Genomic DNA, 16,780 nt, shown 5'->3' with positions numbered 1-16,780 from the left:
AAATGACAGATTCATTTTTTAAAAACAGTGGCTATTTAASTATTTCCTATAGAAAATTCTGAAATTTAAAAGGAATATTAAAGCCTAAACAGGACACAATGCTTCAAGGAAAAGGGGAAAGGACTTCCTTACACCAACACAAATTCCTTTACTTTTCTTCCTAAATGTCACAGAATCACAGAATCACAGAAAATATTATCCTGAGTTGGAAGGGACCCACAAGGATCATCAAAGTTCAGCTCCTGGCCCTGCACAGCACAACCCCTAGAGTCACACCATGAGCCTGAGAGCATTGTCCAATGCTTCTTGAACTCTGCCAGGCTTGGTGCTGTGACCATTTCCCTGGGGAGCTGTTCCAGTGTYCAGCCACWCTCTGGGTGAAGAACCTTTCCTAATATTCAATCTAAACCTGCTCTGACACAACTTTGGGTCATTCCCTTGGTTCCTATCTCTGGTCACCACAGAGCAGAGGTCAATGTCTGTCCTTCCTCTTCCCTTCCAAGGAAGTCACAGCTGCAATGATGTCTCGTCCAGAGTGAACAGACCAAGAAACTTCAGCTGCTTCTCACACGGCTTCCCTTAAGGCCCTTCACCATCCTCATTGCCTTCCTTTGGACACTCTCTAATAGTTTAATATCTTCCTTATATTTATCTGACCTTTTTTATATTGCTTGTATTAATTTCATCATGGTCTGCATAAGTACCAGCATATGCTATATAAAATATACCAATGTAAATTTAAYAGAAAAAAAAAAGAAATTAAACAAAGAACTATTAAGATCTCTATCAAAAAATGTTTCTTCCCCAAACATTGAACACACATCATGAAGCAGAACCAAACCTCTTTGCAACAGCCACTCAGCTGGTAAATGCTGTCAGAGATGATGCCCTGCTGCTGGAATGGCACCTGGCCACGGCAAGAGCACAGGGAATGCTCTCCTGTCAGAAATTCCTAACACAACCTTACTGCACTACAAAGCACCAGGACCACAGTGCACCCAAGGAACACTCTCTGCCTTTGTGGTGGATCTACCCACGTGCACCAGTGCAACACATCCACAATTTGTCTGAATTTATGTGTAGGCCATGATTATGGCTTGCATTTCCCAATGCATTTGGCCCATTAGATTACTTATTAAGCCAATGACCCTGACACCGATAAAGTTTCCAGGCATTCCAAATAACTGCTTAGGTTTACTTTTGCCTGTTTTTTGGCTTACTGCCTTTCTCACCAGCCTTGAGTCAATCTCACAMTAGACATACAAAGCAAGGACCCTCTACTGTCTTTAGTAAATAAGAGAAAACCAGAGAAGTAACCCAGTAATCATTACTTGCCAAGGTGTCTAAGGCATCTAAAGGACTAGCTTGAAAACTGACTTGCTGCTGTAAGCCACAAAAACCTTGTCTAGCATGGACCTGAACCCACCCAACTCACGCCAGTAACAAACTATGCCACGTCCAACTCCCTCCCGAGCCCTTTTCAGCTGTCAGTGTCTTGCTGGCAAGGCCAGATCAAGGGACTGAGTAATCCTGCTCAGGCTGTGGAAAAGTGGTGTTAAATTCCTGGTTAGTCTGAGAGAATCCCAAGTCCCTTATGTGTAAAGGCATCCCCCCATGAGGCAGCTCAGGGATCTGAGGCTGGCCTGTTTTCACCCCACACTAACAGAGCAGTCCAGTTTACATGGAATGCTTGAATGCATTCACTGGGACAGTCTGTACCTTATGTGCCCTGAAAATGGACAAATCTGAGTTACCAATTCATCATTCCATGTCCATTCAGAAGACAGACATTCGAGTAGAACTGGGACCTCTTCTTGCTGTTGTTCCTTCACAGCTTTCCCACTGCTCCCTGTTATCTTAAATCKAACAGATGGATGCTTTCTACTGAGAGCAATCAATTTTCTTCTGCTATTTCCAACTGCTTTGTTTATCATCTAATGCATGTCCTCTCACACAAGTTTGATGCAGTTCCACAGAAATTAGTAGTTTCATGTGGGACCAGTATTAGATTTTTTTTCTACTAGTATTTTTATGGCTTAGTCTTTTCAAGAACAACTCAAATATTCCCAGGTAATTCTCATAAAGTACCTGCACTCTCTAGCACTAGAAAAACAGTTGCATGCTACCAGTCCTTAGAGCAGATGAGAAATTCACCATTAAATGTGTCCTTGCTCACACCTTTAATAAAATATTTTTAAACACTTTCACAGTTATTATTAGTAACAGCCATTTGTAATGTGATTCGTACTCAYTGATCAGGACCCTGCTGTGCACGGCAAACATCCCTGTACCAAAGGGTTCATAATTTAAATATGAGATGAGAAACCACACATCAATACAGAGGAAGCAAAAGGAAAAGAATAAAAGATTTATCTTCTACAATCACGTAAGTGGCGTTTTAGAAAAGGAAAAGGAAGCTTGCAAGGAGTAGTGAGAAATAACTGTATGCAAGCAAAGAACAGCACTGAATGTACAATCTGGTTTTKTAAGTATCTTCTATAACATGTAGTCATGACAATGAGAGTCCTTACTGTATTAAGGTACAAGATGTCATTTGTGTCTTGTTTTCATTTCTACACTGTTTGGTTGCTCAGTTTTGGACTAATTTTCCAGCTATATTAGACCTTTTGCTGTGTTTTAATTCTTGGGGGAAAGTTCTCTATTCTATTTTCTCACGATCGTTCTTTTCTCTTTTTCTTTACATTGTTTTTACTGACTAAACCACAGACAATAAGGCTCTGGCATCCCAGCTTATTTAAAATATTAACATCAAATAGTAATGAAAATTGTGGATGATTTAAATAATTTAAGTTTGATAAATGTAATGACATGTAAGAGTACTTTAAAAAATGTTATTTTCTTGACTCACAACCTTTTGTGCAATGAAAGTCTCATTTCATCCTCTTGTTTTCTACAGGTATTTTGTCCATATGTATTACCACAGAACTTTAAATCTTTTTTTTTCGTTTTAGTTTGAAAATCCTGCCATCCATTTCTGATAAGAACTGTGATTGAACTGACATAATTCTCTTTCCTTTCCTTTCCTTTTTTTTTTCTGTTTTTCATTTTTTTTTTCCCTAGGAATGTGCAGAATGTACTGCACAACATCATGCCACCACAAGAAATCTACTTTGCATTCAGATTTCAGAGATATCAGCACATGGATACAGTATATTAGTTATGAAGAACATGGTATTTCCTAATAGCTTCCTCAAAACTTGCATATATTTCCAGATCCATGCTTAGTCCCACATAGGCAGAGGACCTAGAAATTAAATGGTTTGTATAAAACACTATTTGCTGAAAATAGTGCTTTTTATATGATAAACAGAGTTATATCCAAGAAATCAGAAAATTTATAGCACATAGGAAAAAGCAGATTTCTGTAAAGACTAATTGCTTGCTCTAATGAGTATTTTTGCTGCATCTGCAGCACTTTTGTTACTTCCAAGAAGAGCAATCTCATCTCTCCCTACTTGATGTGATGTAGATTTAGACCCAGGCACTAGACTTTTGAATGCCTCATTTTCAGAAATCAATCTGGCTGCTTTTGTGGCAAATTTTTTAGGYGTTGGCCTCCAACTTCATTTTTTTAACCCTGGCAAATTGCAAACTAGAATTTTGATATTTTTGTCAGATGACTCTACTATTATCAATACTAGAAGAAATACAGAATATCTTGTACACTGTTACTTGCTGATGCGTTTTCATAATTCTATATTGCAACTTATATGTTATATTGTAAACTTGTCTCTACTCTCATAAGTGCTTATAATACTTTTTCCAGTTCCTCTCTACAAGTAAAAAGAAGCTAATTTCCTATTTACATCAGATGATACGTGGTCTTGGGTTCAAAGCACTGATTTAAATTCCACTGATCTCTTATCTCAGAGTTTAGAAATGAAACGTTTAGAAGTGCTTCACAGTAATGAAAACTTTCCACTATCAGCATCATAATTCTGTTAAACTTTTCCAGTGCAAATATTTCACTAGTTGTCATATAATTTTGACTGCAAACTGCTTAACTTCTGGCAGTGGATATCAAAAACCATAAATAAACCACTGCCTGCATCTTCACAGTTCTCAATTTGTAGGACAAAGGCAGCTTCATCTCTTATGGATGAATCTCCTTTCTTAAGGATCTATTCCAAAAACATGAACTCTTTTCTTTCTCCATGGTAATGTATTGAATTTCTTATCTCTCCTAATCATTAACCATTAATCACCCTTCATGGTGGAACATTTAAAACTCTGAGTAGACAGTTAGGAAATACCTAATGCATTCATACATAAAAGAAGAGAGACGGAGAAGAAAAACCAAATGAGAAAAAAACCCATAATCCAGCTCTTGTATTATTCACAGGGAACAGGCTTTGAGATGGAGACTCTGTCTTTTCCTTTTCCTCTGTGTTGATGCAGAGTACACTGTYAAGTGAATGGAAGCTGGCAGGAAGGATATCCATGTTTTATCCCTCACCTGTACATTTTATACTGGTCTGTGTCTTAGCTTTAATAACTCAACCTCACATTCCAAGCCATGGTGAGTTATGATATCACCTGTTTCCCTCTGACAGCACTGGTTTGCATTGCACTCAATWTTGTACAGAAACAGCATGGCAGTATCAGCTTAGCCAAGTCAAGCCTTCCTTAGGCATGAACTGCTTCTGCTTTCATTTTGCCTCAGATTTTTGTTGGTGCAGATCACAACAACCACAAAGCAGGCCACAGATGAATCTAACAAGTTCAGCAAGATTAAAGACAAYCTACAGGCCTTTCACTTGACTGTAGCTGCTGTTCCTTGGGTCTTAGCTATTGAAAGTGTGAATAAAGAGAAAAGGCTTTTGGTGRACAAATATGAACTTGCCCCTAACTTTCACTGAAAGACACTTGGATAAGGGAAAAAGAATGACTGAAATTTATCTCCCACCAACCTGCAGTCTCTCAGGTGCTAAACTAACAAGTGAAGATAAATCAGTGATGCAAGGACTATGCCCCACAGAGAATATGCACATGGTGACTACCATTTTTAGTATTTTCCTTTCTGGCACAGYTCAATCCTGGCTCATATATACTATCAAAACCTCTTGCCAATTTACAATTGAATAAAAACATAATATATTCTCTTTCAATATCTTTCCTATAAAAGTTTTATCACATATTTTGATCTAATACATGAGTGACTTTTTTCATGGGTTGATTTTTTCAGAAATTTACGTCACTATAGTAAAATTCAAATGTGTTCTAAAGCATCATGACTATTGACTCAGTTCACTTGCCAAGTGATCAATATGGTCATCAAAATGTTTGGCTGAGAAAATRATTCCAATCCTTTCTAGCTGATTTGCACTGAGACACAACAAGGATTATATAAAAGACTATACATAGACGAGTTATATAAAATACTTTCTTCCTGTTCTCTAATTCAGCAGAGACACTGGGCCAAATGAAGACTTTCACTGATTAGATTTTTCATTTAGGTGTCCTTCAGTAATTCTTTGGTGTGGAAGTGGCCCTGTTGTGATCTCCTGCTCACATGCTCCAAGCCAARCACCAAATGGCTCAGCTCTAGAGAGCAGAGCAATGAGGATGGATTATTGAAGCATGGTTCCAGGGTTTAGTAAGGAACATACCATGAATRTGTTCAGCACAATTCTCCTCTGTATGAATGTACCCACAGTTTACCCTTTCACAATTTTTGTGTTTCAAAGATTTCTATGATCWAAAAAGAGTTGGGTTTTTCAGGACTGTAGTCTGGTTTTATATCAGTTCTTCGAACAGAATGTATTAATGTAGCGTTTTATCTACAAATTCTTATATATGTAAGTTAATTCATGCAAGTTACTTCAGTGGAATTATGAGTAAAGAGGAAAGATCACAAAATCTTGCTTTGCTCCACTCACCACAAGATTAATTTCTCTGAATGAAGGGCTGGCAAGACCGTACCACATAAGTCCCTGCAAGCTGGCAGTGCAAGATATTAATTTAAAATAAAAAGGTCAACGAAAACCCAAGGTGGTAGTTGGCTCAGGTCACTGGCTGCTGTCCTTTTCTCTCCTATTCTCAAGCCCTTCACACGCACATATACTTGGCTTTTCAATGATCCCAGACTCTGGTGAACTCAGTTCTCAAAAAAGCTTTCAGAGTAGCAAAAATAACAATACCCTCCTACAATACCRTACTGCACCTTCAAATCCATGGAAGGGGAAGATGGAGTTTTGTCATGGTATCACAAGTAATGTCACAAAGATGAGCATGGGAGTTCAAGATGTGAAAGAATAGTAACATCCGTACCTGTGCTTTCACGGACCTGTGTTCAGCCTGCCATTTATAAACCCCACTATATGTTCCAGGAACATCACATGTTTTATCACTATCCAAAAAACCTAAACCTTGTGACTTTATTGTATGCCTGCACACTGTCTGGTTGAACAGTCTCTATCCTTGCAGGTTTTTAAAACCTGTTGGTTAAAGTCCTATAACCTTGTCTTATAYAAAGTCTTAAAGTTGACTGTGCTTTGCACAGGAAGTTGGACCAGAGGCCTCCTGAGGTCCCTTCCAGCTTAAGGAACACTGGAACAGCWCACAGACACACACAAACACAGAGAACATATACACATACTCCTCACCAAATTCCACCTGGATAATCTCTTAGAATTTATGATGTTATAGCTCTACTGAGTTTCCAATACCCTAAACTTCTGTTTACAAAAGTAACTATATAGTTTACTCCTATACACAGAGATACCAATATCTAATCAAGATCAGGAGACATACAGCTCTGCCTAATCACAGTTCTTAATACGGATAATCATATGTACAATAGTTATCTCCTTGACCGTAGCTGCTAGAATTTTTAGGATAGCTATGTAGATTAGTGACAACAGAACCATGAAGAATTATCACACTGTGTATCTGACATTTCAAATCAACTTATTCAAAAAGCACAAAATATTCAGTGCTTGCTTCCTATAAGTAGAAACAGTCATAAACATTTTTTTTTTTGTGTAGTCCAGGGCAAGGACACACCTAGGAGGTTTCTGTACTTTGTAGTCTGTAATGCAGAGGCTACACCAGCTGACTTCTGTCTTTTGCATCCAAAGCGAACTGGCTCTCAAATAAAAAGCTCTTGGTTTATGGGYTGCATGTTAACTTCAAAAAGTATGCTCCTATGACAAGGACATTGACCTAGAGAGACTACTGCATCTTATGCCCAAGCATTCCAACGTWCATATAAAATCCTTGCAAAATGGTTATTTAAAAATCTGCCTTTTGCATTGGCTGCATATCTAACCCACGATGATCCAAATAAAATGGAAAGACCCTTTCCTAGAGCACTATGGAAATCTGGAGTGATTATCTCAGCGCAGGTACACTCTGTTCTGACACTGTGTCYTTGGACTTCTGTGACATCAATACCAAAGACAGACATGTTCTTTACCCAAACAAGAATAAGATGACTGTTCATTCTAGAAGTTTTAAACACTATTTAGTAAGTAAAGGCAATGATATTATACCCTGGAAAAGAATCAGCCTAAAGCATCTGGGGTATGAGAGCAGGCTTCCAGTGCTAAACGTGTTGGAAAAAGCAAATCTTACAGCTGACCTCACTGCACATCAATGTGCATGGAACAAACAGCAATTGTGCTTTTGTAACACATCCCACATTTCAGGGACAGGTTCATGAAAGTATTTTRTACTGTTCCATTTTCACATTCATTAATGTCAAAACCAGAGTTTTCCAGCGACCTTGCTCTGCTCAGGATTGCTATGACTAATGCACCTACCACAGTCTCATGCTCCCACCCCTCATGGCTCCCTTCTTCCATGCTAATGCACAAAAAGATCACTTGAGAGGAAAAAAACCCCGTATCCATATCTATCGTATCCATACGATAAGGATACGTATCCCGTATCCTTATCTGTGGGGAGAAGCTCCACAACTCCCCACTTCCTATTATGTGATTTCAGCTTGAGTATGAACGAGGAGTAAGGCAGCCCCAGAAAGTGATCTCAACATGTAACACATTCAACAAGATGTCTAAGCACAGAATTTACTCCAGGATTACTACTGAACTATTTCATGAGCATTGGGAAGCCAATGCCCYCCACCCCATAGCTCAATTTGTCTTAACTGATAACAATATTACCTTGTTATAATTTGCAGTTTGGAAAAATGGGGGAAGGTTGTAATGAATTTGGAATTTTTAGCCAAGGGAAGAGAGAAAGAAAATCCTGTTTTTAAAAAGAATACTCTGCAGCCTCCAAAGCTAGTCCATCTTATGAACTAGCTGACCTCAGTGTTGTAAGATTCAGCCTCACTGTCTAACAACTTTCACTTGCTGGAATTTAAACCTAGTACTTCTTATCTGCCATATCAAGAACATGGAGAAGAAATTATTCCCTTGGTCTTTGCATCATGATACTCACTACCTTGTATCACTGACTGTAGAAATTATATCATATCATTGTATCATGCAATCCACTGYATGCATTTTGAAGTTTCAGCTGACAAAGACTAGCAGTATGGGAATTAATTAATATATCAGATAATCCTAGTTGCCCTGGGCAGAATCCATCACCATTTGAGACAAGTACCTCAAAATTCACTTACAGTCTAAGAAGTGTTGGCCATAATGCACTTCAAGTTCCAGGCCTAAAACAAGTCATAAAAAGCTCAGTTCCTCTTCAGGATTTTTTGAGCATGGGGTGACTGTCTCAGCTATGGATTCATATGTAAGAAACAGACTCACAGAATAATTTCATTCGCAAGGGAGCTTCAGAGGTCATCTAGTGCAGTTCCCATTACAAAACAGGTGTACCAGGTCAGATTGCTCAGAGTTGGGCCCAGTCAAGTCCTGACACCTCCAAAGATGGATATTTCATGGACTCTGGACAAAATGTTCTGGTAACTGAACCCTCAAAGTGAAAGAAAGTTTCCTGATATTGTACCAGAATCTCCTGGTTTTCAACTTGTGTCCATTACAGATGTCTAAAATCCCATGGAGTCTGACCCCTAACGCAAGAAGCTACCCTCTTACAACACTGGGCTAMTGCTCACTTTATTTGAAGGATTTTGTAGCAAGTAAAGTGTCTTTAAACTTGTTGTAGTGTGTTCCAAGCATTAGTAAGACAGGGAGTTAAGAAAGGTCTAAAAGTTTCAAAATAGTTAGCATTTCTGGAAGAGGAAAGTAATGAAAATCCTCCCCTCAGATGCCAAGTACAGAAATTAAAGGACTCATCCATAAGATAGTTGGGTTTTGGCTTTCTGTTCAAAATCTAAGAAAAAAGAAATATACACAAAATCAATTAGAAACCCTAGTGTTCCTTTGGAGGAGATCCATTGATAATTGGAAAGACTAAGGAAAGGGAAAKTAGAGATTTTACTATGAGACTACAGAAAATACAAGAAATGAGAGCTTCAGAAACGTGAGCTGCCCAGCAACTTCTGAATAAAATCTATGCAATTGTAATAGACAAAGCTCATCTGCCTGCTTATAATTCAGGAAAGAGCATTGTTATTATCAGTATAGCAGAACTTGAATAATAAATTTAGGTGGAGACCATCATTTGAACTTCCCACTTGGTTAGAAGGGCATTGTAACAGCTGCTTTTCTCACCAAAAGCAGCTGACTGGTGATATTATTTTTCAATTAATGGTGTTACACTATGAATAGATTACTGCAAGTAAGCATGAAAACAACAACAATTAGTGAAAGAAATTCAGCAATGCAACAAAGTAGGTTTTGGTTTCCATTTAATTGGAGGGTAGGGAAAGTCAAAGAGCAATAAACCCCTTACAGACACACAGAAATTTGTATGCTGAAGGCCCTCAAAACAATCTGAGACAGACTGAGTAAACAGATCTAGAAAAAGCGAGAATTAGGGGAGTGTAGAAGAGTGGAGAACAAAGATGACAAATATTTAAAGCAGYGTTGAGAAAATCTAAAGGGATTTTGTTTTATAAGTAAGAATGTAATTTTGCACGGAATCCTCAAATGAATAGAGATTTCAGTTAATTAGAACTGAAATGCTGTCACTCTGTTACTTTACATTGYTACATGCACTAAGCCAAGCTGTGTAATTCCACACTTGGTTGAGTGTGAAAGTAAAGCTTTCCAGTTTTACATTCCAAATCACAATRGAACAGGAGGTGATCCAAAAGGACAACAGCCTTATGTCCAAGAACAACATCCTACTGCAATGATGCTTGTGAACTCCATTCCGTATTAATCTGCATTTCATCCTATCTGTGGAAAGCAGAAATTTGGGTGTATAAGATGTGAGATYTATATGAACTAGCCTTAGAGTTCTAATGCACTCCTCTTGCATAAAATGAGGACCAAACCAAAAAGATGACCTCTGAGCACAAATTACTGAGCCTTCAACMACATCTCTAAGTCACAAAATATTCCCAATTCTTCTTGGAGCAAATAAAAACACTAAATAATATGAAGAAGTAAATAAAACAATGGTTATGATCTAGGAAAAACAAAATCTGTGTTGAAGGTTCATGACTTATGGTCAACATGTAAATTGATAATATATGCTCTGCACTCTGTTATAAACGAATATGTGCATRAATGTCAGCTGGTGCAAACAAGACTGTTTAGAATTTGGGTTTTCTTTCTCATGTCATTCTGTTCTGCTTTGTACTCCTTTCCCAAACAACCAGCAGGTGAGCACATTTAGATTCTGTCCATGTACAGCAAAACATCGAGTTCACATTCCAAGGACTCACCTCTCCTAATTCACACCTTGCAGCTTTTCTTTCTTAAAAAGACTATGCTTTATGGCTTTCACACATTTACTGTTTCACTGTCTTGCCCTGAATCAGAAATTGATGAAAACTTTCTTACARTGATTTGAGGGACAGGGATATTGAAAAGCTGATCTTTCTGATTTTCTTTGATTTTACAAAACCATATTTTTCTGACAGATAAAATCAGGATTAATTTCTGTCTGAACATTAATATGACCTCCCACTATCACATTGGCTACATCCCTCCCCAAAATCCCTCAAAATAGAAATGACAGATATTTTTTTAATTGTTTTGTTGGTTTTTTTTTGTTTGTTTCAGCCTGTAGGAGTAGCAGCCTGATAAGTAATTTTCTGTGTAAGAAAGGAAGAGTGCCCCAACAAAGMGTGTGGGAACATAAAACTGCGAGAAGAGAGAAGCCAAGTCATACACTTTTCCTATTCATTTCTAACAGAATGTGTTCTCAGTGGACAGTTTTACATAGTAGAAGTTTGAGATGTGCAGAGAAAGATAATCTCTGGTAAAGTATCTACAACCCATTTGGGACACAGACTATTCAGGAATTTTCAGCAAAAATTTTTGTCCTCATAATATATCAAATACATCATTTTGCACTTACTGTACCTTTAAACAACCTTAATGCCAGTGGGAAAAAATAGGGGAAAATGCTTMAATGTCAGTGAAGAGCTGAGGGGATGCTTGGGTTATTGAACTGCTCCCTCCCAGAACCACTTCCTTTCTTCTCCCACTGCATTTAAAGGTTGTGGGTGGCCACCAGTTCTTGCTTCCAACAGCACAGTCCTTCAAGTAAYTGCTGGGAGAAGCCTTTTTCCTCAAGCAGTATCTCAGTATCCCTGGTGCTGAGCACTAAAGCCTGAAGAGACAAAGCCACCAAAGGATGTTCGTCCTTTGTGGAAAACAGCAAATGGAGGACCAAGGCAACAACAGGGAAATGAACTGAAGAATGGGTGACAGGAGAGCACACGGCTCTGATGAGCTGTGATGATGGCTCTGGCACACTTTGGAGCTGAGGCTGTACAGACACTGACTGGTTCTAACTGAGCATCTGCCTGGGGAAGCCGCTACCTGAYCCCAGGGCTCTCTGAGAAAGCAAAGAGGAGACAGCTGTGGAAAGGAAACCAATGTCTTGTTATGAATTTCTGCAAATGTTCCACAGCACCAGTTGAAGAAGCAGTGCGTGGGCTTTCTGTTCTRTTCACCGGAAAGAAATATGAAAGAAGCTCTGAAAACCCATGGGAGATATATTTATTGCAAGTTGTAACAAATACTTGTACAATATGAAAAAAATGCAAACTTTTGTTTCCCTGATATCTGCGAAGTGAAATATGAAAAAATAAATAAAACTATCCTACAAAAGCACACACTTTTTCTTTAGAACTTGAAAGGCCCACACAATTTAAAAAATAATGTATTAAAATTCCATCAGGATTTGTGTTTATTGCAGTATTCTTCACACATTCTACTGCAGTTTATTTCCTACTTGTTTTTCAGCTACTGAAGAGTTTTGTTATCCAGCTCATCTTTCAGTAACTACATGATGGTCTTTAAATGCACAGAGAATTCTGACTACTGAGGGAAAGACAACATAAACATATTTTAAAACAGTCCACAATTCCATCTTCGATTGTCTGATGACCTGCATGCTTTCTATCAGCTTTGTTCAATTTAAACTTTGATGTCTTGCTTAATCTAGTCATTGTTTTGGGTTTATGAGGCAATTAAGGAACTCAGCTTTTCTGGGACTTTTCAAAAGAGAATGGACACATACTTCTGTGAGTTTTGTGATATATTTCTCAAGCAACTGTAAATTTATTTTTTTCCACTTACAGGGTAAAGGTAATTGCCAATCAAATTTTCCCAAAGCCAGGGTATTGGAGATACCACATACCTTCACAAATATCAAAATGTATGCCAGTAATGCACTGAAATAACCAATCTCCTTTGTACTACATTTCAGAGAAATACTTGGTATAATCAGTATCTTCCTTTTACATACCTTGKTTTTTTTTCCCCATTGCACAGATTAGAGAGGAATTGTCTTTCAAAGCAAAAACTCAGCTTAACCCACAACACCCAAAAACTTCCAATTAAACCACTGGCAATTTTACTAAATTACAAATGGAGAATTATTACAAATATAGTAAAACATTTTTAAGTATTTTTGAGTGTTTTTAAGAATATTTACAGAACATTTTGCAGTCAGATTAAAATAGTAATTAATAAATAGTTTTGACATATATATTTTCATCAGTGTCATTCATACAATGTTTTAAAATGTCAGCAGAGATATAATTTTTTTAAAAAGTTATASTTTGACTTACTGGGAAGTACAGAAGAAGTGATCCAAAAAGAATGGTTTCCAACAGCACCAGTCCTGAAGCCCTGATACTCTGGAAGACAAAAGCCAAAACAAAATATTAGAAAATTCTCTCTCTGTGCCATTTAATAAAGGTTGACATTTTTTAATAAAAYCTTCACTTTTGTCAGTATAACACTTCCACAGTAATGTTTATTAAAGCACAGTATTAAGGTGACTGTCATTCTTGCATGATCCACACTCCTTAATTCACAGGCCTGTTACAATGCTTGTGCTTTACAAAATTCARTTTAAATATCACTTTTTCCTATGTTAAATACTATTCAATACACACTACCCRAATATGATTTCAAACTGCTAAATTTGCTCTCAAGTGTCAAGAATTAGGGATCATGGGAATCACAGACATGAATTTAACTGTAGAAATTATTCTGCACTGTTTAAATTTCAAGAAGTACCTTGAATATTTTTTACTCATTCAATATTAATGACTTGGCTTCTGTAATAAGTATGAATAATCCACAATTTTACTGAATATAGAGTGTGCTTTTAGACTGCAAGTGCATTTACTTTTTCTGAAATTTTGGTACAAAGCTGTTGATTCATTAACTTGTCAGGACTGTAAAATACTCTGCCATCTCCTCACTGACTCTAATGAAGTCTCTCCAACATGGTTCCCTTACACCTTAAAATTAAACAAAACAAATSAATTATTTTCCCTAATACAAAGTGCATTGCAATAAGTTTGATGATTTATGTACAGTGCAGCTGTCTTAAAGACAAAACATTAACACTTGTGAGTACCTGAAATGTTAAGGGTTAATGGCTTAGAGAATCCCCCACTGCAAAAGCWGGGGTGCTTTGCTGACGGTGCACGAGGCACAGCCCAGGTGCAGAGGTGTGAGCATCACAGGATGACCATCACAAACCAACCCCTGTGCAGCAAAAAGCTGGGTTTCAGCCACATCAGGAAAGAAAGAGGCCAGTAAGAAGCAGATCCTGAGAGATGGGACAATGTTTTTTATCATGGCATTGTCCTCCTTTACACAAGTGGCTCCAGCATCGTGCAAGGCACGGGCARAGATCAGTGAACTCGTGCCTCTCATGACTGAGCAACACTCAAACTATTGAAGAATCTTTTCTTCCTTATTGTGTAGAATGACCAGCAAAGCAACCAAAATGAGTTTCGTACAGAGAAGATGAAAATGATCTGAAASATCTGGTGTCCGTGTAACTTCTGTGTGGACATTGTTTTCTAAACAAGTCTTTCACATCCTGATAAGTCTTTTTTTATCAAGTTTTTTTCTGGGCAGCATGATCATAGGATAACCTGCCAAGGCARAGAACTTCAGCATTTYCAGTTCTTCTTCCATAACAATAAATTATCCCATGATTTCCTGCTCATCTGTGTTCCAGTAGCGACCATTCTCTATGAATTTTATCTATGCACTTCTGCTTTCTAAAAGTGTGGTTTACAGAGCAACACTGGAACCCAAAATGAGCTCGAATCCAGGTTTTGACTGTACTTTCACCTTGCTCTTTGATACCAGAACAGGGGGTTTCACCCAATGTTTACAGATATCACAGCTCTTCTACACAAGAGTCCTTRGMAAATGAATAGACATTCCACCAGAGATGAATGCTATCCACATTGCATGATGAAGAGAAGCTCAAAACTTCCAATACAAAACAGTACAACCATTTCTGATTAAGTGTAGAGAAAGAAAAAAAACAGGTGGGAAGTATAAGAATTCTCCACAACTACATTTTTGAAACTGTTGGTTTTCTCTATGGCAAAGAAAAGGAGTATTTTAATACTTGATTTTAAAATACCTTTTTTTCTTCCATAATGACCACTATAGCCCAAAAAGTCCAGGAAAAAAAAAAACCCAACTATCCAGCACTGAAGCTTTAATAACAGAGACTAACTAGAGAGAAGAAAACCAAAACTAAAGCAGAAGGTTTCAAAATTAATTTATTAAAGACATTTTATATTAGATATATAGGTATTTCCAGCAATCTCTAAGTAAGARGTTTTTTCCACCAAAAGCTGAATCTTACACTGTACAGCCTTTGCAAATACAGGTCCCTAAGGCATGGCTGGGGGCAGGATCACAAGTTCTTGACTTCATGGGCATCTGCAACATACACAGCAGTGAATATGCCCACGCACCTCAGGAAAAAAAGCCCTTGCTCTTTCAAGAAAATAAACAAAAGAAAAGAAATACACAATAACCTAAAGTCTCCACCAGCTGGTGTCTATCTATACAGGCTGCACAAATAAAATTCAATKATGAAATTCACAGAAATCAGTGCATTTTTGGATAGAACCCCGAAATTTTACACAGTGGGGATTTCACTTGCATTTAATACTTGTCCTTTTTTTTTCCCCCCTTTCTCTTTTTTTAACAGATGTTTGTGAGTTTTTGCATCTGTCTTGCTTGTTGGCACTTATTTTGGTTTTACTTATTTATTCCTCTGGCTGCTCATCTGGTGTACAGTTTGTTTATTGCCACTTTGTGTGTTCATTTATCTTCCAGGGTTTCATTTCTATGTTTACTTATTTGTGTCAATAAACTGTCCTTTCTGGATTTCTTTGTCTCACTCAATGGTTACACACTGCTGACACTTGAGTAGTCCTGAAATTTGTTTTGTTTCCAGCTTCATACCAACTTTCATACTAAACTWAGCTACCTATACCATTTACTTATCTAGGCCTGCAAAGAGTACTGTTTGTGATGGATTGAKTTATGCCTTGGGAATTGCTCAGTCTTCCATCCATCCATTCCATCCAGACCACATTTGAGATAAACAGTCATTCCTGATACTTGAATCTCAGGAAGTAAAACCATTTCTGTGAAAAATCACATTGAGAAAGGGAAGTTATACATGCCTCTTGGCTACTGCTAAAGAGTCATAAATAAATGCTTAACAATTATTTGCATAAGGGAAATTTTTTAAAGTGTGGCTGCCTGAGTTACATGAAGTGTAACAAAACARAAAGCCAAAATTATGTATACACAAGTACAGAAGATACTTAATTTCCATTGTCTACGGTCCTAAGCAATCCAGCATTAATTAGCACTGAATTCCTGAATGTTGTCAATAAATATGTCATAGGAATGTCAGAGTATTTTCACAGTGAAGGAAAAAAAAAATTAAAAGCCAAAATAAAACAAAAGTCACCCTGTATTTGTTACATTGTGTAATACTGAATTAACTGAACGTTAGACTTTTGGTGCCAGTCCAGGAAGACTGCAGGTTCCTCCAGGGCCACATGTCACTGTGTATTATATGAGCGTGGTACCATGGAAACATAGTGAGGGGAAAAGGTTGGCATCTTTTGATTTTTTTTCACTGTTGTTAAACAATTTCTGCCACCTCTTTAATATAAAGAATGACCAAACAGGGCTGTGATTTACAGAAAATTTCCTTTTATGAAGTTGGTTTCATCAAAATGAGCTTGCCTTTCAGACAAATGAAGCATATCAGAAATTATTAGTGAAAAAAAAAATCAGCTTTCTTCTTAGATCTCAACTTTGAATACATTAATATTTATTAAATTGGAAAGTCTACCTACTACTCCATGTAMAATTATCCACATATGGATACATGACAGAATGGTAGACAAGTAAGGAAATACAGAGAATAGGCACAGGTTTGCTCTGCTGCGCTAAGCTGATGT

General features: G+C 37.5%; 1 protein-coding gene across 1 annotated transcript in view; it reads right to left on the bottom strand.

The window, feature by feature from the left end:
• GPR158 (G protein-coupled receptor 158) overlaps positions 1-16,780 on the bottom strand; it is a 179,281-nt gene that overhangs the window by 65,555 nt on the left and 96,946 nt on the right. The window contains exon 5 of the mRNA XM_057384046.1: positions 13,100-13,168. Coding sequence (XP_057240029.1) covers positions 13,100-13,168 — 69 coding nt within the window. The remainder of the gene's footprint in view (positions 1-13,099; positions 13,169-16,780) is intronic.

Source organism: Malurus melanocephalus, unplaced genomic scaffold (assembly GCF_030028575.1).
Source record: "Malurus melanocephalus ecotype Western Australia unplaced genomic scaffold, MMel_1.1 scaffold_14, whole genome shotgun sequence".
In the NCBI taxonomy this organism is placed as follows: Eukaryota; Metazoa; Chordata; class Aves; order Passeriformes; family Maluridae; genus Malurus; species Malurus melanocephalus.
Note: the sequence above shows the minus strand (reverse complement) of the source record. Positions and strands in the feature narration are given on the sequence as shown.